The 24,980-nt window shown below is 36.3% G+C and overlaps 2 protein-coding genes across 13 annotated transcripts in view; one reads left to right on the plus strand and one right to left on the minus strand.

Annotated features, from left to right (window-relative positions):
- LOC106057200 (death-associated protein kinase 1-like) overlaps window positions 1–3,769 on the plus strand; it is a 117,558-nt gene extending 113,789 nt beyond the window's left edge. For all 11 annotated transcript variants that reach the window (XM_056013983.1, XM_056014005.1, XM_056013991.1 and 8 more), the window contains one exon: window positions 36–3,769. In XM_056013983.1, the coding sequence (XP_055869958.1) occupies window positions 36–251 (216 nt within the window). In that variant the 3' untranslated portion in view covers window positions 252–3,769. The remainder of the gene's footprint in view (window positions 1–35) is intronic.
- A 1,897-nt stretch (window positions 3,770–5,666) lies between these two features.
- LOC106057198 (protein flightless-1 homolog) lies at window positions 5,667–23,377 on the minus strand. Of its 2 annotated transcripts, none has more exons than XM_056014092.1 (9): window positions 23,053–23,377; window positions 19,662–19,898; window positions 15,397–15,632; window positions 13,183–13,393; window positions 11,863–12,006; window positions 9,833–10,110; window positions 8,818–8,926; window positions 6,797–6,954; window positions 5,667–6,072 (listed from the first exon to the last, which is right to left on the minus strand). In XM_056014092.1, exons 1-9 carry the CDS (start codon window positions 23,056–23,058, stop codon window positions 5,838–5,840), a joined length of 1,614 nt encoding a protein of 537 aa, XP_055870067.1. In that variant the 5' UTR covers window positions 23,059–23,377; the 3' UTR covers window positions 5,667–5,837. The 2 variants fall into 2 exon arrangements, with proteins under 2 accessions (XP_055870067.1, XP_055870061.1); XM_056014086.1 differs by lacking the exon at window positions 23,053–23,377 and adding an exon at window positions 22,858–22,933.
- Window positions 23,378–24,980: the final 1,603 nt, after the last annotated feature.

Consider the following 24,980-nt stretch of genomic DNA (forward strand, 5'->3'; position numbering starts at 1 on the left):
TTCTTCAAGAAATGACTTTATTTTCTTCTTGACAGGTACTTCAAGAATGGACTAGAAGAAAACCTGACGCATCCATTCGACATTTGGTTAGTAAATTGAAAGAGATTGGTCGAGTTGATGCTGTGGAAGCTATCTTGAGAACTGGACCGCCTTTTAAAGTTCTCTCATTTGAGGACCAAATGACTGAAGGGAGTGGGGGAACACAAGGCACAAATGCTTCAACCAACACATTATCAAACCTTTCTAGGTGACACCTGAAGTGATAAGGAGACATTATTTACATTTGACAGAAGGGATCACCTCCCTTGACCTGAGATTGACAACAACAACAAAAAAAAAAAGCAACATATGTGTGACCAGACTAAAATTTCATCCCCTCATTCATTAGGATGATATGTAAGGTCACCATATACTGACCGTTGCTCAGCCCTCCCTCCTCTTACTTTATCAAACTTCAGCCAAATGTTGACTTATGACAACTGCAAATTTAATATATTTTCATAGAAGAGACTAGCAGAGTTTGTGAGTTTACCTTGATGTTGTCTTCTGGCCTGCATGCTAGTGCTAATGTGTCTTCTGACGTGTGAGTCCTTTACTTCAAGAGGAATGTGTGCGGAATATTCTTTCAACTGTTTTCGTATTTCAAAAGCATAACTAACAATTTCTGTTCAAGAACTGGATATCCTCATTGTTCGTAAAATCAAAGCATAATGAACTTCATTGTTAATAAATGACATTAAAGAGACGAAAACATCTTCAGTGCTGTGAGAGTGCAATACTGCGACTGGACATATTGATATCAAGACTTTATATGAACATTTGGCATGAACAATCTTCAGATATGTGATCATGGTTGTCATGAGGTCAGTCTAAAATTGAGCTTTCACTTTACATCAAGTTCATTTAGGTATTTACATCCTATGTGTCAACATAACATCTTGGTGTCAACACAGGGTTGGACATTCATTTTCCATGTCACTGTGCCTAGTAGCCGCTGTCTGAAAGGCTGAGCATAGATCTGTGCCCTGACAGTGCTACATATACTCAGAACTACATTCCAGCATCATCCATCAGTGTGCAGAAAAGTAGTAAGGCTGGACACCAGGCCTTGAAGCTCCACTCTATGCAACTAACCAGTAGTTCTCATTAATATCAACTGTCCAGGTAGTCTCATTTGAATCCATGCAAGGCCATATTCTTGTAACATTTCATCGGACCATTCATAAGTAATGGAATGACCAAAAAAAAATTCCACCAAATATTTTTAAAGCCAAATATATGAAATCTTTTTAGCAAAGGCTATATTCCATGTATATACATTATTTTTGATAAGGTCATCTTGTTTACTTAACATCATTTTGTTAGAGGCCAACGCAGTCTTGTAGTTAAGTGCAGTTTGATCTGAGCCTACTGTGAAACATTGCTATAGAAAGGTTTGAACATGTTCAACTACATTCAGAGTATGATGAAAATCATATATGTCAGTGATCTGGAAGTAACCAATCCAAATGCTGAAAACATGTCTAAATAAGTTAGGTCTATCTGAATGCACAGAATGGTCCTAAATAAAATGTGTTTTTTTTATTGAAATATAAAATAATATCTTGAATAATATTAAGATATTGCCCAATGAGAACAACTTATTCAAGAATTTGGTAGAAAAACTAGAATATTAATTATTTTTGAGTTATTATTAGTACTTCAGAGTAGTTCACTGTTTAAAACAATTTCGTAGGCCAATGCAGAACAACAGTGTCCTCTAGAAAATGCATTTTGTTTATTGAAAAGATCTTTGAATTGGGTTGAATTTTTTACTCTTGTTGATTGAACCAACTTTGGTCCAACTCATATTGTCAAAAATCAAATTTTCTAAAAGTCAATGAAAGTTTCAACATTTTCTGGTTCTTAAACCCAGTGTACACATGATACATTTTTTTTTTTCCTATCCAGGAATTTTGTTGAATGCTGTGATAAACCCGAGCCTAAAAGATGTATCAATATTTTGTGTATTTTTTTAAATCCAAAAAGCCGGTTTATATTATGCAGAAGTACTTGCTAGTTTGGTCAGTGTGTGTACCTGCTGAGCCCAGTCTTTGACTAATTGATTGTTTTTTTTTACATGCACAAATGTTTAGTGAGTTTCATTTATTGCAGGCATGGTTAAGAATTAAATCTTAGATTCTTGCTTTATATAATATTTTCTGAAACTTTTTTTTTACCAAACCAAAACTCATGGTAAAAATTTAAAGGGAAAAAAAAACTAAAAGAAAATTGAATTCACATTGAAAAGTTAGCTCTTGACCAACAAGAAAGGTTTAGGATAATCTACATTCTAGATTCTAGACTAGAAAGGTTAAAATAATCTAGATTCTAGACAAGAAAGATTAGGATAATCTAAATTTTAGATTCTAGACAAAAATTGTATGATCGATAATTTAAAAGGCTTTTAAAGAAGTCAGTACCTCAATGTCTTATAAACTATGTGGGTGTCAGACTGGCAAAGTTCAAGTTGAATGTTTTCATGCAGTATCATCTCTATATCTGACTGTTGGCCAAAAAGTTAAAGCTATAACTTATAGTCTGTGGGATTATTCTGTTATTAATTTTGTATGATGATTTTTAATGAACAGTGTATGTGTTAAGATCTCATTTACTGGACAAATGTTTTGGCATTGGCTGGCTTGATCTGGGGATGACTGTCAGCCCACCTGACTCTATTCACTGATTTGGTTAGGCTTCTGTCAAAACACTGTTAAGTCTTATAAGCCATTTTCTATATATCTACTTTTTCTTTAGAAATGTATATCCAGGGATAAGTCAATGTGGACCTCATGCATCAAAACGAACTATCACGTGATGAACATTGATAAAACACAGATAAAACACGTTCACGTGATAACCTTTCTTGATTTGAATCAGGTCATAAGTTGTATAGAAGAGATAGTGAAGCATGTGGCTCATGTTTGTTTATGATTGGGGAATAAGGTCCATCGTGGGGTAACCATTAGAACTGAATAGTTTGAGAACCTTTGCTGCACTTTCATTGTGCCTGAAACAATTATAATTTGCTGCTGCTGTTGTAAAAATTTGCAATATTTCTGCTAAGATTGTTTCTGGGACATCCTTATGCTGGGGTTCTATTTCTTGTCACATCATCCCCCCCCCCCCCCCAGCAACTCAGCTCAATGCTTGCTTTTGTGTACATTTTTTTAAATTATTATATTTTTATGTTTTGTGAGAGGACATTGTTTGGTGTGAGAGGACATTGTTTGGTGTGAGAGGATATTGTTGTGAGGTGTAAGACTTGTCAGTCAGTTGTAATCAAAGAAAGCTGTGGGGGCTGGGGCTGGGAGATAGTTTTTACCTCCAGTTTTGTATTATTTTGTGTATGTACATTTACAAATATATATTTTTTTTAATTCCCATTGGGACTAGTTTGACACATTATTATCAGACTTGACAACAAGTAATCTGTCAAACATTGTTTGATGTCACATAAGTGCTGTCTCACTGTCTAACATCTGTCCTTATGTCATTTCATTCTTGACATTAGCTAAACATACAAATAATTCTTCATTGCCACATGCAAGAAACAAATGCACAAATTTGTTCAAGATTTTTTTTTAAATATACAAATGGCCTTGTAGTATATATTTGTTTTTAATGAGACTGGTCATTACATCATGAAGTAAAAATAATTTTTAGTCATATTTTAGGAAGCTATTTTAACTCTATATTTATTGATAACAATAGAGTGAGTTAAAATGTGCCTTGTTCTTTCTTCTGTATTTTCTAACATTTGTATTCCATTGACATTACTTTCATTAATCAGTTAGATTGTTTCAATGGCACATAGGACCATCAAAGTTCATAGTCTCACCCCTCCCAATCAAAATTTCAAGTTTCTTTTTAAAGTTTGGGCTGAAAAAGACTTTCAGTTTTACATGTAGATAGAGCATGACTCACAAAAGAACATGACTCAACAAAAGAACATGACTCACAAAAGAACATGACTCAACAAAAGAACATGACTCACAAAAGAACATGACTCAACAAAAGAACATGACTCACAAAAGAACATGACTCAACAAAAGAACATGACTCAACAAAAGAACATGACTCACTGATTCAAGTGAAGGCTTGCTTCCTTTTGACATGTGCAGTCGGGGACCTTCAAATACAATGTTGACCAAGGAACGTCCTTTATAACCTTTTAGATTGAGATTTTCACGCTAAACTAAAACATTGTCAGCGATTCTAAATTGAATTTCACTGTTTCCTAGTAAACGAACAAAAATTGCCTGTGGATCCAATCTCCTCCACTTACTGCTTGCTAGTTGCCCCCAGTGGTGTTGAACAAAGTTCTAGGTCCTCCACTTACTGCTTGCTAGTTGCTCACTGGTGTTGAACAAAGTTCTATGTCCTAGAGTCAAAGTCAAAATGTTTCCTTCGCATTGAAATTAGTTTGGGCTACATATGGAAGAGCTCAGTACATTATGATTTGGTTAATTGCAAAAATAAATAAATAATCTTGTACCTTAAGAAAAAAACATCAACACCACAAGAGATTATCCAAAGTTTATTTTGTACAGCGGATACACCAGAAAGCAAGCTATTTATAGTCTTTTCCATCAGGTCTGAAAATCTGCACTGGCTTGTGGTCTTGCAAGTAACACAACAATTGCTCCTTAGCAATCTTATAGTGCTGAAGTTTCAAAAATAAAATGACTGATCTCCCCTTTCCACCATAATTATTATAACAACGCAAGATACAAACATTTTTCTAAAAAGAATTGATAGAATTACAGAAGTGGTAATCAAATCGGAAGTATGTCTTTCCACCAGGTGAAATGTCAGTTATTAAGACCAACAAAAAGACTTAAGACAAATAAAAAACTATCTTATTCATGGTAACAGACTAAAGACTGGTATAATATCTAGGTGTAATAATAAATGAAAAAGTAAGCTACCATAGAACCGCCTCATTAATAATAATATTGAAAAATCAAAGCATTATGGTTTATTGAAAGACATTTTTACAAATCAAACATCAAGATCATAAAATTAAAATGTCATTTAACCTTAGGCCAATATTAGAATATGCATTCACTGTTTGTACCCTTCAACTCTAGAAAACATAAAGAAATTAGAACAAACGCAAAATAGAGCAGTGAGATCTATAAATATATATTCGCCTTTGATTAGAGTAACACTATTAGTAAAATCACGAAACTTAGGGACACTTCAGGACAGATGAATAAAAACTAAAGTAGTAATAATACATTTTAAAAAAAACACACTAAACCATAATTAACAAATAGAAAAATAAAATATTTCTAACGACAAAGAAAGGGCACATTTCTTATTCCATACGCTAGGACAAAGTCCTATACAAGTGGTTCTTCTTCCCTATAATGCATTAGAGAGTTAAAGTCACTGATTAACATGCTTAACTAGATTGACACATGAAATGCGTAGGACAATTATCTACTTTTTTGAATTAACTTCTGTACCGATATCTATAAGATTCAATAATAATGCCTTTAATATAAACAGCTTGGCACAGCGTACACCGTGTTGATTCCTCACACACAAACAAAAGCTTTCTATATGTGTATGTTCTGTGTATGGATGTGAACAAGGAATGAAGATAACAAACCAACCAATAGACGGAATGGCTTTATTTAAAGAAAGTCACATAAAAGATTCACCAACTATATACACAACAATGATATTTGGTCACACTGGACCCTCACGAGGTATTCTAGGAAGATTCAAATGTTTTGTGTTGTTGTTTTTCATCTTGACGTTCTGTCTCCTACGACGTCTTTTTTTTTCTAACCTACGACTGACCCACAGTCATGCTGCAGTCTAGTGGACACATAGGTGCTTATAGTCATGGTCGGGTGGTCTGCACATCGACCCACAATGTTGGGAATAATGCCGGACTGTCTCTGCCAGGTAAGTATCCAGCTCAGATCACAGTCGCATGGGATCGGATTACCGTCCACAAACACAGTCCGGAGTCCGTCGGCTTGAGACAGGGAAGATGGGAGTCTGGTCAGAGAGCACCTGGGGAATAATCGAAGAGGCTTTGCATCAACATGGAATATTTAATCATTACGCGTTTAATACAGATCCCTGTCTAAATAGGTGCATGCCCGGTACTGGATTATTCGTTGATTTTGTTCTTTGTAAGCGTTCAATTTCGGATGTGTTGCTGAGAGTCAATAATCGTCTGGCTACGGCTTTGTCTACCTAACAAGGAGGCTGGTGTTCGAGCAGAGTTGTGTTTGCTGAGTGCTTAAAGATAGCACGGAAACCTTCTCCCAGATACCCCCCTCCCCTCACTGGGCTACAAAACAGACTGGACCATAGCGCACTGAGCTTGCTGCTAACAAGAAATATGCGCTATATAAAAGCAACTTAATACCAAAAAAAAATGTGGTTCCAGTGATATGTTTTCTAACCAATATGATAATTTATCATAATTAGAATTTAACTTGAAAATAAATATATTTTTGTATAACAGTAAACATTGACAAGATTGTAAGACAACGTCCAATAAAAGAAAGTAATGTTTGCTCAATATCATTAAGAAAGATCCCCCCCCCCCAGCTGCTTAACTATGTCATTTCGGAAACACAATGTCTTGTGGACAATCTCACTAAGAGGTGAACATAGTCTTATTGAATGAAGAGAAGTAGTAGAACTCGAACTCCATCACTTCGTGGCCTGCGTTGAAATAGTTGACTTTGACTAGAATGACTCGATCACAAACACAAGGGGCACTTACCTAGATAATCTCAATGTTCTCACACTGTGAGCGTCTGTAAATGCGTAGTCAAATATATACACCAGGCTGTTGTTGGACAGGTCAACGGCAGACAACTTAGGGGCACCGGGAAAGGCGACGTCTGGGATTCTTGTGATTTGATTACTGGATAGGTCTAACTGTAAGATACACGGGTACACCATAAGTCTAACTGTAAGATACACGAGTACACCATAAGTCTAACTGTAAGATACACGAGTACACCATAAGTATAGCTGTTTAAGCTCTATCAGTAAATCATTACATATACATAAGTCTAGCAGTGTAAGATGCACCAGTTGGTCATTACACATTACAGCTTATCGAGAGCGATGTATTTTAGTTTATTTTCAAAACATCAACTAAACCTAATTTCAGCAGATTCTTATTATACTATTTCGGTAATCATACTTAATTGACCGCGACTAGATGTTGCAAAAAGAATGGACCCAACCTTTAATTATTCCCCTGACCAAGTAAAAAACAACTTGATACAGTGCCAAAACTATAGAACAATAAGTATGATCAGTCATTCTTGAAAGATAATGTTAAGAACAGTTGAATAGTTCTAAGCAGACTCAAGAAAAAAGCTTAGGAGGTCCTTTAAGCAGGCAGAAGCAATGTTAAACAATTATTTATTATCGGTTCAACAATGTCTTCAACAACAAAAAAACTGGTAAACAACTTGATATACTTTACAAATTGACCGGGCTTGGCATGGGACAAGTTCATTATAAGAACATTCTCGATGTTATTATTTGTTAGATTCACGTGTCTGGTAACCATAGACATTGGACTCATTTGGAATATCTGCAATAGTTCATGTTCTCCCATCCCAGATGGCAGTTCCTCAGGACACTTTACAGCCTTGGAGGGATTCTGCAAATATCGTAAATGGACCTCATTCACCAATCGTAAACAAACAACATTTTGCCATGTTTTTCACTATATCTTCTATACAAATTACGCAATCCATAAAGGCTGTCACGTGATACGTAATTTTCATTGTTTTATCAATATTATCACGTGGCTAAATGTTTATTTACGATTGGTGAATGAGGTCCATTTTGTCCTTGAGGCTGTGTTTGTCTCTAACAATCCGATGTTTTCATTGTGTCCTGGTGGATATGTGTGTGTGTCTCTAACAATCCGATGTTTTCATTGTGTCCTGGTGGATATGTGTGTGTGTCTCTAACAATCCGATGTTTTCATTGTGTCCTGGTGGATATGTGTGTGTCTTTAATAATCCGATGTTTTCATTGTGTCCTGGTGGATATGTGTGTGTGTCTCTAACAATCCGATGTTTTCATTGTGTCCTGGTGGATATGTGTGTGTCTCTAACAATCCGATGTTTTCATTGTGTCCTGGTGGATATGTGTGTGTGTCTCTAACAATCCGATGTTTTCATTGTGTCCTGGTGGATATGTGTGTGTCTCTAACAATCCGATGTTTTCATTGTGTCCTGGTGGATATGTGTGTGTGTCTCTAACAATCCGATGTTTTCATTGTGTCTTAGTGGATATGTGTGTTTCTCTAACAATCCCATGGTTTCATTATGTCCTGGTGGATATGTGTTTCTCTAACAATCCGATGTTTTCATTGTGTCCTGGTGGATATGTGTTTCTCTAACAATCCGATGTTTTCATTGTGTCCTGGTGGATATGTGTGTGTGTCTCTAACAATCCGATGTTTTCATTGTGTCCTGGTGGATATGTGTGTGTCTATAATAATCCGATGTTTTCATTGTGTCCTGGTGGATATGTGTGTGTGTCTCTAACAATCCGATGTTTTCATTGTGTCCTGGTGGATATGTGTGTCTCTAACAATCCGATGTTTTCATTGTGTCCTGGTGGATATGTGTGTGTGTCTCTAACAATCCGATGTTTTCATTGTGTCCTGGTGGATATGTGTGTGTCTCTAACAATCCGATGTTTTCATTGTGTCCTGGTGGATATGTGTCTCTAACTATTCATACGTTTCACCCAGAGATGTTAATTATTTACCGTATCAAGATTTTGTACTTCTGGCAATGAAGAGCTTGGGATGTAGGTCAAGTAACACCTGGCCAGATTGAGGTACGTGAGTGAAGTCAAACCAGAGAACGATAAGTAGCTGGAATACAAAAATGTATAACTTAAGGGATTGATGCTGTTATTTTCTCTCCCTCCCTGTCTCTCTCTTTCTCCTTCTCTCTTCCTCCCTCACTCCCTCTGTCTTACTCTCATATGCATAACATATATTACACTTCTAATTATTACAGTGGTTACATAGAGAATGTGAACATTTTCTAGAGAATGGTAAGTGATTGCTGGTCAAAGATAGAATGAGAAAAGTCGAACTGCGTCACTGTGTCCTGACGTGTGTAGGACATTTCAAAATTAATTTCTATTTGGTTTTTATTTAAATGAAGCCATGTATAATCGTAGATGTCTAGTACATTTTTTCTCCACTGAATTAGAGCCCCTTAAAAACAAAGATGCACATTATTGATAACTTGAGAAGAAAAAAAAAGGCTAGTAAGTAGTAACTGAACAAAAATTGATCGTAATGACCATCAATAATAATCTATGCTAAGTCAGATTACTCAAAAGTGATCTTTTGAGACTGGATAAAGTCAGGAAAATAACAACATTCAAGAAAAAAAAAAGATTCAGATTTGACAAGAAAGAAAAAGACAGACTCTAAAAAGAGAGCTAAAGACCTGTAAAAACATGCAGGAACTTGTGGTTTGAATTTGATTCACATTGTTCATTAGTCATGCACTGGAATAATGATCAAACCACAGATAAGAATCAAAGTTACTCACGGTGAGCTCATTTTTCAGAGTTACATCTATACAAGATACTCACGGGCGATATTTCATTCAAGCTACATCTATCCAAGATACTCACGAACGATATTTCATTCAGAGCTACATCGATCCAAGATACTCACGGACGATATTTCATTCAAGCTACATCTATCCAAGATACTCACGGGCGATATTTCATTCAAGCTACATCGATCCAAGATACTCACGGAATACTCATTAAAGGATTGTCGTTTAGGAGTAGAGTCCTTAAATGAGGCAGGCTAGAGAATTGATGATTGTTGAGAACCACAATCCGATTTCGACTCAGGTCCAAAACTTCCAGCTGGTCAAGGTTTACTACGGCCCTAGGGATGGCGTTCAGCCCACAAGACGAGAGGTTGACAAAGCGCAAGGTGGCGGCAGAGTTACGCAACAGTGAGTTGTCGGATGTGCCAATGATGTCCGCATTGGTAGACTGCATAGGGTTGAAGCTCAAGTCTAGCTCCTGGGGAAAGTGATAAGAGTGAGCCAGTAAGTATAAGTGATTGCACATTAGGAATCTTATCTTATATTGTATATTACAGACGTTACTTCATAAAAAAAGATGATTACGTCCTTCGCATTTCATGTGTCAATCTAGTCATGAAAAATAATCAATGACTAAACTCTGCCAAGTCGTTGATTTTCCTGTCTGATTCAGGCAACCCATTCCTTTCTCTAATGACACTAGGGAAGAAGGAGCTCTTGTACGAATGAAGGAAATATTCTTAGTATTTTTATTCTTATTAAATGCTGACACATTACAATTATTGACAATACACATCGAATTTCAGAGACGTGAATCAAGTGGGGGACATAGACCATGGAGAACTTCTAAAAGTGATATAATAATAAAACAAGGCTACTAAGACAGTTTGTGTGGAAACACAAACTCAAGATCAACCCCTGAAGTGGTCCAACCAGGCAGGTAAAAGGCAGATTTCATTATTTTCAGAAAGAATATCAAAATGAAAATCTATCAAAGGCAAATGACAGAGAAGAATGGAGAAAGAATGTTGACAGATCATAACGGTCCCGCTGACCAAGCGATAGGTGAAAGTGAATGTGAAATCAGATGTGAACCTGGCCTAACTGATGTGTTATAATGATTATATAATTGATGCAATTGTTTTGTAAAGAATCAATCTCTTATTCAAAGCCTCAAGAAAAAAACATTTAAGTAAAAAAAAATGTTTAAAAATTATAATTGTGCAGTGTTCACAATATACTTCAACTTTTGCAGTTCACGCGATAATATGTTTTAAATTATGTTCCACTTATACGCATATTTTTTATTTTTAAAAATAAAAGTAAACATTTTTTTAAATGAAGTAGTTAGTATAGCAGAACTTATTTAACTTAACAATACAATTGTAAAAAATATTTTTGACAAAATATCTAAAACCGTTTACATAAATGTGTTAAAAATATGGTAAATAGTCATCTCCCTTACAAAATAGTCTCCCGTGTTTGTTACTATTAATAGTGAATAGTTGTAAAAAAAAAAAATGTATTTTTCTGAAAAAGAAACAACTGCTTGAATAGTTGATTTTAAAAATTAGATTTTTCGCTTACAGAAAAGAAAAAAGTAGCCGTTGCATTAGAATTTTGAATGGTCTAAAATTTTATAATGTCGGATTTTCACTATCTTTTCTAGTTTGCGAGATATAAACCGGACGGACGGACGGACAGACAGACCACACAAAACTAATAGCGTCTTTTCCATTTTCGGGGGCCGCTAAAAACAACAACCATGTAATTAATTGTTAATTGTGGATCTTAATGATAACTCCATAATTATGGCTATAAAAATAACTTGAAAAGTTTCAACTTATAAGTTATAGTGTATCATTTTTCATTTGCACAGTTCAAAATCAGATCACAGCTCAGTAGCAGTGGTAGCAGTAGTTTCAACTGAAAAGTTTCAACCAATGCCATAGTATTTACTGTAGGAAAGTAAGTAAGTCTATCCTTAGTAGGTCCATTCTAAATGTATGTAGGCCACATGTCTAGAGCAGTGTTTCCCAAAGTGGGGTACGCATTGCACCTCATTTACTATGCTGATTTTTGAAAAAAATACCCATTCCTTAGGTTCTCTTATAAATTAAAGTGGAAGGGGGGCGAGGGGTACTCAGCATTACAAAAGTTATAAAAGGGGTACACATAGGTCAAAAAGTTAGGGAAACACTGGCCTAGAGCAAACATATTGAAATCTTACCTCTAAAACGTTCAAATCATACAGAGCTTCAGGGAGGTAACTCAAATGAGCATGAGACATGGTCAACTTCTTCAGGGTAAAAGACATGTTAGTGAGAGCCCCTGGAGGGATGTCCACTATGCTGTTGTAGGACAGATCCAGCAGCTTTACAAAAAGGCGAAAAAAACAAATATTGACTAGCTTCTTTTTTTAGTGCTTTTATTTATAATTAATTTGTGTGATGTGTTTGTTTAAAGTGATATAGAGGACCACCACAAAGAGATGCGCAGAATTTTTATAAAGTTCTCTTTTTCCTTGACTCTTTGAATTTGCACAAAATAAAGCCAGTGTAAATCATTTAGATTTTTAATATTTGTTTCGAAGTAGTTCTTTAAAGAACTTATGTGGAAACTGAAAATTCTAGTTTTTTATTCTACGACATTTTCCCCTTTTTTTTCCAGCCTACCGAAATTCCAGTATTAAAAAAAAAAATATAACTTGAGCCTTTCTGGAGAGAGAGTTGAAAGAAATGGACGTCCCCTATTATCATTACATTTGTGATCCTTATAATTTTGGACAAAAGATACAAAAATTTAGCAAGAAATGTATTTTGTAATAAACAAACTTTCTTTTCCTGAAGTCACAGAAATCACTTTGCTTTAGCGGCATACATGTTTTTTTTTACTTGTCCCCAACTAATGCCAGGTACCCATTAGAGCTGGGTGGGCTCAGAGGCGCCCAAAGATCCCAAAATTAAAAATCCCAGTCGTCACCAGGATTCGAACCCGCTAAACCCAGTTCGGAAGCCAGGAAGTTACCGCTCAGCCACTGCGCCTCCCATAGTCGATAACAATACACAATACACAAGTCAATCCCAAATTTAACCAATTAGTTAATTATTTAGTATTAATTAATTAATTATTTTTTTTTTTAAAAGATAGCAGAAAGGGAGATAAACCCCGCAATTTTCTAATAAATATCAGTACTTGGCGGTTACTTCCCTTAGATAAGTTGTTTTTTTTTTTCTAAAAAAAATATTCTTTTATTTAAAAAAAGATTGTTTGTTAGAAAAAAAAAAATGTTACAATGGTTGCCTGTATTTCCCCACTCTATAAGGCATCTCTTTCAAATGCAAATATTAAAGAGTAGTATTTCAGGTGACTAGTCTTAGTAGTGATCTACATATGCTACAATATGTAAAGCAGATTTTTAAAAATCTCTCTACGTTCAAGGGGCTGAATAAGCTCTCTAGACTTGATACTATTACCTATCTTACTTACAAAACTGGATCTCAGTATTATAAACCAATAAATTAAAAAAGTGCCAACAATATTTACTCACGGTTAGTGCCTTCAGTTTAGACAATTCAGCCTGGAACGGGGATAAGCTTGCATTGACCAGCCTTAGTTCCTGAAGGGTGTCAGCGAAGGCGCTCACTGCCCCCTCCCGCATAAAAGTGACGACATTGTGTGACATGTCCAGCGCCTTGAGCCGGACCAGGTGATTTAGAGCTGTGGGCCAGTATCGAATTTTTGTGCCGCCAAAAGAGAAGCTACAAAAAATAAACAACTAAGATCAAAATGAGGAAAAGAAACCATTTGATCTGGGTATGCCTCTGACTAGTTCACGAAAAACAAAGTTCCATGTTTACATACAATACACTCATTGATACAGGACCACACAGGATGTGGGCTTATTTACTCTCTAACCATTAACTCAGTTCTATGATCAGGAGAACAAGGTGTAATTTTTCCAATTCCTTTTATCAGCTTCATTGGACACGGATCTCGAAAACGGCTCTAACGAATTTTCCAGAAATATGGTAGTTTATGTATATCGTTTGGAAAAGAAGTAGGCCTTCTAGCTAATAAAAAAACCTAGGGTTTGACCGTTATAATTTATAAATTATAATATTAAAATACAATTTAGTCAGGAGGTCTAGACAGTCTCTATCTTGAAAACAAGTACTTCAACGGGTATTCCCGCATGGATTCATTCTAGGGTCAAATACATTAATAAACGTTCAGGAGTATTTAGCGCACCATCTTTTAAGCCTGGACCTATAGACCTGTCACAAAACTTAAATCTTTCATATCATATATCTAGATCCAGTATTCTTAATAGTGGAACACAGCGGACGTCATCAAACTAAAATTATATATGCTTCAAGTAGATTTATACATGCGCTAAACCGGGATTTTACCGGGAAGAATTGGGGGGGGGGGGGAATTAGGGCAAAAAATGTTTCATTTTTTAAAACCTATCATTCATTAGTTTGTAAGAGCAATCTGGAGGAGGAATTGTCTTTAAAAATAAAACAACTTTTTTTTTCTTACGATACTTGCTATATACAATTGAAAAGGGCACAAAAACATAAGCGACTAAAATTAATTTATCCTATTGTCCAAATGTTGTTAAGAAAAGAATTTTCATTAAATAAACTCAATATATCCATTTTAGTAATGACACCCGGCATTCCAACATACCAACGTACAGCAAGTGTGCTGTCTGTGGTACGCGACGTTTGGCGTAGGCCGCTTTGGTACAAGAACTTTTATATTGTTTCCTCTCTACTCTGCAATAGTAGATATTTTAGTATATATTGTTCCCTCACCCACCAAAAAAAAAAGGTTGTATATCATAAAGGTGTTGACTATTTTACGAAAACATATTGCGATAGGTCAGATTCTTACCCGAGACCATAATATTCTTATTCTCCTTCCCCTCTCCTCCCAAAGTCAGAGTTAAGCTGTGTGAAAGGCACGTGATGGCATCTATCAAGTCTTCTCTCTTCATTGTATAGTGAGTTGGAGATATCATACATTGAATAACACATTTTGTTGTGTGAAAAGTTGGGTTACATGGATTTCTGTCTAGAATTTTTTCATTTTGTTTTTGGACACTATAAATACATAGATCTAGTCCTACAGAAGTAGAATGGGGATTGGACTTGAGATATTATGGAAGGATCATAGGCGTCACCAGCTAAGAAATAAGAAACAGGATCACAACGGTCAAAGGCCCTACGATGACTTGCTGACCATTGTCCAAAAACTCAAACTGGAACTTTGTGGTTATATCACAACATCCTCATGGCTCGCAAAGACCTTTCTACAGGTAACAGTACCAGGAAAAGACAGAAAAAGCGACTGGAAGGCAACATAGAAGAATAAACGAGCATGTCATTGAAAGAGGTAAAAACAACAACAGTGTTTAATGGAGAAAGACGGTTATATGATCATGCGTGGTGCTCCAACGGCTTAACAGACTAAGGGACAGCTGAATGTGAAGATGAAATACATACATTACAATTTGAAGTGACATAAAGCAATACTAACACTGTACACAACCAACTTATATCGAAAATCTAATGGATTAAAAACTATTATTCTTTATATACAAAGTCTCCTTGAACACAAACGCGCATACAAAACATAGATATGTATAATTCCTTTTAAAGATATAATAAAATAAACAATATATAATGCACCTAAAACATTTAGTAATTGTCCAGAGCCAATACACTTAGTTCTGTCTGTGCTCCCTAATACCCACCTTAACAAGGACTGACCAATGTTCGCTGTAAACGCCGAAGGGATTCCTGAAATGGGGTTGTTTTTAATGTTGAGAGTCTGTAAGTTGATTAGCTGAGCAATGGAACTGGGTAGAGTCGTGATGTGGACATCCTCCAAGTTCAGCTCCAGCAAATACTTCTCCATACCTACGAAAGCCATGTTGTCTAAGTGCACCAGAGGATTGTGGCTGAGGTCAATGCTGCTGACATGGTAACCCTAATTATATTAAAACAACGATTTTGACATTATAATCTATTCGTAAACAATGATTAAATGTAGTTGATTTTAATAGACCTATTAGTGAGTAGTACCAAACTAAAAAGAAACTGGAACATGTAGAAACTAATCAACAAAGATTGTATACCTATAGATTAGTCTAGATCTCACTAATTCAATGAACATGATTTTGATAAGAATCCTACGTTTTCCTTAGTTCTAGTCTATTTTGACTTTGTTCTACTGTTTCTATATGTGCTTCAGTGGGTTCAAGTGTAAGGATATTAGTAGGTGCCATATTGAGCCAAATGTAACTATAAAGATACTGCTCCATGTTTCACTAGTTTAATCTGAATACATTTTGGTTCATTCTATGTTTCAATAGTTTATTCTAAAGTCTATTCACTGATTCTAAAGGATACATGGTAAATATTTAACAAAGGAAGTTAATGCATATATATTTATTGAACTTTTACACAGCAATTTAATGGTTGAGTAATGTAATGTTTAGTTGAGAGAGTCTGTCTCTACTGTACAAGTCTGTGTCTGTTTCAAATGTATAAGTCAATTAAAGTTAACATTTTTGTGTCCATACTGAGTTGTTGTGGATCAATTAAATTTAAACATGCTCGCTTATTTGAATATTTAAACCACCTTGTTTCACTTGGATTTATGTAATTTTCCCTAAGTCAGAATAAATTATTGATGTTTCTCAAATAGAAGTGAGTCACTTCTTAACTGTAGTAACCAACTAAATCTACATGAAGGGAGTCACTTCTTAACTGTAGTAACCAACTAGATTTAGCTGAAGGGAGTCACTTCTTAACTGTAGTAACCAACTAGATTTACCTGAAGGGAGTAAATTCTTAACTGTACTTACCAACTAGATTTACATGAAGGGAGTCACTTCTTAACTGTAGTAACCAACTAGATCTACCTGAAGGGAGTCACTTCTTAACTGTAGTAACCAACTAGATCTACCTGAAGGGAGTCACTTCTTAACTGTAGTAACCAACTAGATCTACCTGAAGGGAGTCTCTTCTTAACTGTAGTAACCAACTAGATCTACCTGAAGGGAGTCACTACTTAACTGTAGTAACCAACTAGATCTACCTGAAGGGAGTCACTTCTTAACTGTAGTAACCAACTAGATCTACCTGAAGGGAGTCACTTCTTAAATGTAGTAACCAACTAGATCTACCTGAAGGGAGTCACTTCTTAACTGTAGTAACCAACTAGATTTACATGAAGGGAGTCACTTCTTAACTGTAGTAACCAACTAGATCTACCCGAAGGGAGTCACTTCTTAACTGTAGTAACCAACTAGATCTACCTGAAGGGAGTCACTTCTTAACTGTAGTAACCAACTAGATCTACATGAAGGGAGTCACTATTTAACTGTAGTAACCAACTAGATCTACCTGAAGGGAGTCACTTCTTAACTGTAGTAACCAACTAGATTTACATGAAGGGAGTAAATTCTTAACTGTACTTACCAACTAGATTTACATGAAGGGAGTCACTTCTTAACTGTAGTAACCAACTAGATCTACCTGAAGGGAGTCTCTTGTTAACTGTAGTAACCAACTAGATCTACTGTTATGACATGATTAGGAAGTAGTTAGGAATTAGTTATTTGTTTCGGGAATAGGGTAAAGTTTTAATTAGCGACAAGTGACGTGACAGATCTTTAAAAATAAGAACGCTCTAAACGACGCTAGAAGGAGGACGCTTATTGTAAAGTAGTAGACTTGAGTACGACATTATTGACATCGGACGATTCCCTTTTGAGTATTAAACATATTGTTAGAACAACATATCAGCGTCGACTACATATTTGATTGTTTCGGCCTTTCGCCGGTGTTACTGAAGTGTTGAATTCAGCGTTACCTACAGTCAGATCTACACTAGACAGATTGTCAAGAATCAACACCGCGCAGAGGTCTTAACAACGTGGCGACCCCAGACTCGGAGCTCACTGGCATCAACGTTCAGAAGGATAGAAGCCCTCTGTTAGGAGGAGGCAGAAGTTACGTCATCGGCCTAGTCTGCAGCTAGACCCTGATTATACAGCCACGTCGGCGAAGGAAAGCCAGTGAGATCCTGGACTCGTAGACCTAGGAGGTAACGAAATATAGATCTAGATCTACATTTGTAATTTGTAAACGCCCATACGTTGGGGCATCGTATTGAAGCCTGTAGTTCGGTATCGAGAAGGCTACAGTTTGCTGAAGGGAAGAAAACCGTCCTGTCGAAGCCGTACTGAAGAGATATCGCCTGCCCGGCATCTTGAGAACGAACGTGAAGGTCACCTCTGCAAGGCCAAGATCGACCGTTGAGGTCACGCCAGAGAACTTGTGACATGATTAGGAAGTAGTTAGGAATTAGTTATTTGTTTCGGGAATAGGGTAAAGTTTTAACTGCCATAAACATGGGCACATCGCTAAAGACTGTTGGAGTAGGGCAGAACAGTCTAAACAGAAGATTGCGAGTTCGGATAGGAGGCACAGGTCTGTATCCGACAGTGATGGTAGAAGAGATGACTGTGGTAGCGGTAATCGCAAGTCATACAGAGGTAGAAGGCCACAAGCGGGCTATAGTGGTGTAAGAAGAGATGTTAACTCCAGTTGGAGAGAACAAATGTATGAGTCGTGTAGATAGCCTGTGAAACATAGCACTATGAGACTGTAGTGTGTAAATAAGTTGGATTTTATTTAAATTGTTTATTCTTAATTAATTGACCTAACTAGTAGTCATCACTAGACGGGTAGTAGGTTGTTTAATGTATCTTTGAATAGTATATTTATGTTATAATATACAGGTAATTTGGTTATCATTAGATTGACTCATGTTAATTATGTAATTTCGGGTAGTATGTATGCATTGCATGTATGTGTGCATGAATAGAAAGGGGTGTAGTTACATCAAGGAAAAGTAAGTTTTATAATTTATTCTTTGTATTTGATCATGATCATACATCGGTAAAGAGCTAGGTCGTGTGGGGACAAGTAAGTGGAGAGAGGAAATAAAATACACTTGTAAATGCCCGAAAGAACGTTAGGTGTATAGTGGGAGAACGAGTATTGATAGATGTCAATTTGTCATATTAGGTAAATTGTCTGTCCTGACGTGTGAGGGAAAGCGGTGTAACCTCTGGAACGTGATGTGATGAAGTATAGATAGACACACCTATAGTGTCAGAGCAAACGAACTATGTCTGCGGTCACCTATGGCACATCACATTGGACAGTATCAGTTAGTGACACTTGAGGGAAATATGTGTTCAGAGGAACTTGATTGTGGACACAGAAAGAGAAGTTGAAATCGCAATCAAGACTCAAGTTGTGTTGTCTTTTATGTTTCCCTACATTTTGGCCCTTGCACATTGTAAGACTAAGACAGTAGATTAAAAAATTGACAGGCAATTTTTTTTAGCGGGAGGGGGAGGAGTTGTTATGACATGATTAGGAAGTAGTTAGGAATTAGTTATTTGTTTCGGGAATAGGGTAAAGTTTTAATTAGCGACAAGTGACGTGACAGATCTTTAAAAATAAGAACGCTCTAAACGACGCTAGAAGGAGGACGCTTATTGTAAAGTAGTAGACTTGAGTACGACATTATTGACATCGGACGATTCCCTTTTGAGTATTAAACATATTGTTAGAACAACATATCAGCGTCGACTACATATTTGATTGTTTCGGCCTTTCGCCGGTGTTACTGAAGTGTTGAATTCAGCGTTACCTACAGTCAGATCTACACTAGACAGATTGTCAAGAATCAACACCGCGCAGAGGTCTTAACACTACCTGAAGGGAGTCACTTCTTAACTGTAGTAACCAACTAGATCTACCTGAAGGGAGTCTCTTCTTAACTGTAGTAACCAACTAGATCTACCTGAAGGGAGTCACTTCTTAACTGTAGTAACCAACTAGATCTACCTGAAGGGAGTCACTTCTTAACTGTAGTAACCAACTAGATCTACCTGAAGGGAGTCACTTCTTAAATGTAGTAACCAACTAGATCTACCTGAAGGGTGTCGCTCTTGATGTCCGTGATTCTGTTCTGGCTCAGATACAAGCCCAGGAAATCCTCCCCGTCACTGCTCATCGCGGGCGGCACTTCTGTCAGGTTTCTGTTCTGACAGTGTATGCTAATGTCACACTGACACGGCTGAGATACTGGGCAAATGGCGGTCACATGTGACAACAGCATCAGTGACAGCAGACACAGCAAAGAGACTTGCAACATTTTGCACTCAGACATCTTGGGGCAAAAGAAAGAATAATAACAAGTGTTTGAAGTGTGTTCTACAGTTAAAGTGTAGTAAAGCTAAAACGTGCCAGCGAGGTGCTTTATGAAAATAGAAGGTTTTATCGCTATCTTTTGTTAGGTTTAAACATTTAAGCAATGACCTAATTCTCTACGCAAAGTATAAAGGGGAATAATTCAACTTATACCGCCATATCAATGTATTTCCCTTGTTTGATACCAACCAAATCACTAATTAAATAATTGGTATTTTTGTATTCATTCTAGCTTTGTCAGGTACAAGCGGTAAACCATATCCTCTTTGAATGCCCCTTCCTAATCCACTTTAGGCAGACACTACTACCACTACAGCCCAACATAACCAACATCCTGTAAGGCAGTGCTGAACAACTAAAGAGAAATGCATATAATTTTTCATTTGCACCAGTGGTAGGCAACTTTTTTATCGAGGGCCGCATTAAAACAATTTTGGGAATGGGGGGCCGCATATATGTATTCATATATACATATACATGTATATGTACTTATAACTTGAAAAATACAATAGCTAATGTCTACAATGTCTTTTAATTCATATCTGTACTGTATTATACACTCACTTTTCATTTTTTCACACTACCAATTGAGGAATTACAACAAGAGTTAACAATTTCTAAAACCAATTTTATCATTAAAAAAAATTGCTATTGTCTTTTTACGTCTCAACATTTCACCACAAACGTAGAAATGTTCCAGAACTGTGAAACTAGCTTACTAGTTGTTATCCTTGTGACTGCTGTCAAACTACAGCTGAAGTATTGACTGGAACTTCTCTTTCATGTCATAATGTGCTATGTTCTCTGGAGCTGAATCAGCTTCTGCGCTACACGGTGAGCTGATGGTATTGAAAACTGGTTCTTGACGTCTTTAAATTTGCTTTTATAAATGCCACACTTAGGGAATCTAAATAAGTCTTGTCCTTATAACCATTTCACTACAAATAGTTTTAAATTTCAGCAAAGGAAAATCACAAAGCTTGTTTGCAATTGCTTGCCTGGAGAAACTGGAAAGCCTTGTATGAAAAGATTTAACATCCACTTATATTTAATATGCAGGTGGGTCATGAAAAAAATGAAATCTGGTATTCCACTCTTCATTAGATATATTAGTAACAAAGTCACAGTCACTTCCACTCTTCATTAGAAATATTAGTAACAAAGTTACAGTCAATGTCATTCAAGGAACATACAAATTTCTTTCTTGAGATTGTATATTCTTCTCAGTACCTTGCCAATTCTAAGCCAGCGGATGCATCGGAATATTTTGTTTCTAAATCTTAGAGTACTTTTCTAATTACTTGTGATGAAGACGCCTAGCTTTGATAACTTTGATTATTATGTTTCATATGTGTCAAGAAAAAAATATTTTATGCAGCTTTGTGCAAACTTTCCTGTTTATATTATTTAAAAAAATATATTATTTTTCTCAGTCAAAGATCTAGCTCTATCAGTTGTTACACTTGCCATCTTATTCAAAGAATACCCAACACTCAACACAGATTTTCATAGCATTGAATAAAAGCTTGCCTGAGATTGTGTCTTTGACTGAGTGTATTGAACTAAAGCCAATAGGAATAATATTCGTTTACTTGAAACTTTTTAGAATGACACAGTTTCAAACATTTATAGAGATATTTAGAATTATTTTTAATATATTTCATTTGTATATGTGTATACGTTGGACACACCTGATTTCTGCAGGTGTTCGCGAGCCGCATAAGGTACTCCGGCGGGCAGCATGTGGCCCGGGCGCCGCCCGGGACCCGTAATTTGCCCACCCCTGATTTGCACAATATGAAAAGAGGTCCCAACTCAGTAGAAAAAAGCTGGCTAGAAGAAGAAGAAGTCAAGTACAAGAAATAATTGTGAAAAATTAAAACTTGATCCGAGGTTGGGGTTGGGAGAAATAACATATAAAAAATTGTACCAGATAGACAGACAAACAGATAGACAGACAGACAGATAGACAGACAAACAGATAGACAGACAGACAGATTTGATATAACCTTTGTAAAAACGGGAACAACTTAGTGACAGAGACAGAAATACACCAGTACATATTTTTTATTCACATAATTTGAAAGCTTAAACAGAGACAAGACCTTGAACATTTTTATAAAAATAGAATCTCAGATAAGCTTCTCTCACAATTGTGTAACTGAGAATGGGAGAACTTTGTATTGCACTGGCCTAGTATTTAGCGAGTCGAACAAACAAAATTATTTTTGAGTGATTAGTACGCAGTGCTGTCCATCAGACATCCTTGTATTCTTAGGCTCTAGATCTAGTCAGACGTCAAAAAGAGGAGGGGAAGGTTTTAAGAAAGTAAAATCACGATCACATCATCTTCTTTAACTGCCCTCGACAACTTCCCGGAAAAAAAGGAGGTAGATAAAAACAGTTATCTTCTATTCATTTATGCAAGCATATAGCCAGCCATTTCCTACATTTTTTTATTTAGCCAATTTACATATGCCCGTTGTGCACAACCCTAACCCTAACTAGAACAATGCATTGGGTTTCCATGATAAGATAACTGCTTTTAAACAAGCTATTTAAAGGAAAGATTAATTATTTTTGTAGGCACTCAAGCCGGAAGGTAAACCAAAGTCAAGGTCAACCAAAAGGAATTTTAAAGGATAAAGAAATCTTTAGCTAGAAACTATTTCCTACAATTCACTGATTCGTTACTAAGGTACTCATGGAATGTCAAGTCTGTTCAATGTTGGGGTAACGAAACTAGTAAGAAGAAATGTTTTAGACATCTCCAACGTGTTATATATTGTTATTATGTTCTCCTAAGGAACATCCTTGAATATTCTCGAATGGTTCGATTAAAAGAACAATTGTTCTACTATTTAAGAAAACAAAACCAAATGAAGACGTCATATTGAAAGTAGACTTAAGTAGGTCACCTCGGTAAACATGTACGCCACACAACGTACACACACACACGCAGTAAGGTCCTAGGTTTGGAGACTGAACATATCACTACAAGCTCGTGTTAGACTTAAATCTCAACACACTGCTGGATCGAGATCTTTGATTAGTTCTCCATGTCTGATGTCATTGTCTGATGTCATTGTCTGATGTCATATCTAATCACTCACCTTCATGTCAACACTGTATCACAATGCACATGTCAAGAGATGGGTTGATATATTCCACGGACCTACAGGTGGTTTAATTCCCTGACCTGCACTATGGTCCTTCTTTTTTACCTAGGCACACACACCAACACAGTCGTAGACGGACATGTCTATTCCAGATTAAGAGTGTGTATAGACATAATCTATTAGACTTGTCTTAAGTTCCTTATGCCTCGAAGAGAGTTACGTAGTTAGTAGAACTAGGCCAATAAGTTATCAGTCTTAATCAATTCAAAATACCGAACATATTTGATATTTTGAAATTTTAATTGTACAATTGGAAATCAAGTTTGAATTCAACGTTTCTGAGTGTAAGGCCCTATCAGATAAATGATTGACTGTGCACTTTATCCGCTGGAGAGTCTCGTGTGCTAAAACAAGTGTTGACAAACAATTCGTTGATAACGTCAACTGTCACAGTATTATATAACTTTCAAAGTCATGTCAGTGTTCACATTCCTTTCAAGTGAACTCTAAAGTTTATCGCTCTATTCAAGAATTCATATTTTTACAAAGCTTCTATCACTCACTCTGTCTGTTTGTATAGTAAAAAGTTTGTAGACGTTATTTCTTCAACACCCAATCTCGGATTAAGCTGAAATTTGGCACAATTATTTCTTTTACCTGAAAACACAAGAATCAATTTTTAAGAAACTAACCAATTAGTTAATTAACTATTGGTAATTAATTATTTTGCTTGGCATATTGAACAAGGGAAAGAAAGCGTACTTGACAGATGTGGTGGTATAAGTAGAATTAGTCCCCTTGAGGACTCGAGCTCTGAGTGAACATTTTTTTTCCAAGTCATTATACCTCTAAGTAGTTCGCTGTGTGGTTGTGAAATGTACATTAGAAAGAACATCTATTTATAAACTTCAAGAAAACAAATAGGACCGATGTGGCTGAGAATTTTTAAATATACCAGTAATCCATTGTGACAAGTAAGTATGCCACTAAACTAATTTTTCCGATACCGGAAATGTCGAAACATATTGACTACACTGCATGCGATACATCCGCAATCATTCGCCAGTCTCACTATTGTCACTTTCCTCACTGTAGTTAGTGAAGCCATCGAAACTTGTATCATATTCACTATCTTCTTCAACTAAGCGAAGCATGTTGGCAGCAGCAGTTGGGTCTCAAATTGACTTATCCCATGACTTATCACATGACTTATCACATGAGCACGAGCAGAGGTTTCTACTTATGTTTTATCTTCAGAGAAATAAGAAACGAATCAATCTTACTTAGGTCTTACTTAGGTCTCACTTAGGTCTTACGTAGGTCTTACTTAGCCTAAGGTCCTCCTGTTCGTTGCATAAGGCGGCAATCTCTCTCTCTCTCTCTACAGAGATAGGTCATAGCCTTTTCCCAGCTAGTGCCCACGGATTTTAATTTTCTTGAAGGTTCGACGCCATTCTAATGTCAACGGCCTTGTTTTCCCGCTCCTCTTTTCAGCTTCTATGTTATAGCTGAGTGGTAAACGTGTTTCTTCTTGCCTAAGGATATATATTATTCTCAGTATTCGCTACTGAACCACATTGTAAATTATGGTTCACGGGCCACATGCGCCAGGCAGTGTGTTTATGCGGCCCGCGGACATCTACAGAAATCAGGTGTTCCCACCCATTCTACGTATAAAAATGCAAATATATTAAAAATAAATAATTTTAAATATCTATTTTAAGTAATGAAACTTACGACTCTTATCACTCATGGTGAAGAGGTTAAATAAACATTGTCATAGATTTCTCTTATTGGCAATTTTTCGAGATATTCAGTCAAAGACACAAACACAGTCCAGGATTTATTCAATGCTATAGAGAACTCTGACGAAAGTGTTGTGTTGGCTGGAACAAGATGGCGACTGTAACTACTGATGGAGC

This window comes from Biomphalaria glabrata, chromosome 1, assembly GCF_947242115.1.
Source record: "Biomphalaria glabrata chromosome 1, xgBioGlab47.1, whole genome shotgun sequence".
Classification (NCBI taxonomy): Eukaryota; Metazoa; Mollusca; class Gastropoda; family Planorbidae; genus Biomphalaria; species Biomphalaria glabrata.

Excerpts from the sequence above, each read along its gene's own strand:
- LOC106057198 (XM_056014086.1), bottom strand. Across the intron at positions 12,007-13,182 it reads CTAAACTGAAGGCACTAACC|CTGCTGGATCTGTCCTACAA; the intron begins GTGAGTAAATAT and ends CTTTTTGTAAAG. Across the intron at positions 10,111-11,862 it reads ATGATTTGAACGTTTTAGAG|GAGCTAGACTTGAGCTTCAA; the intron begins GTAAGATTTCAA and ends CACTTTCCCCAG.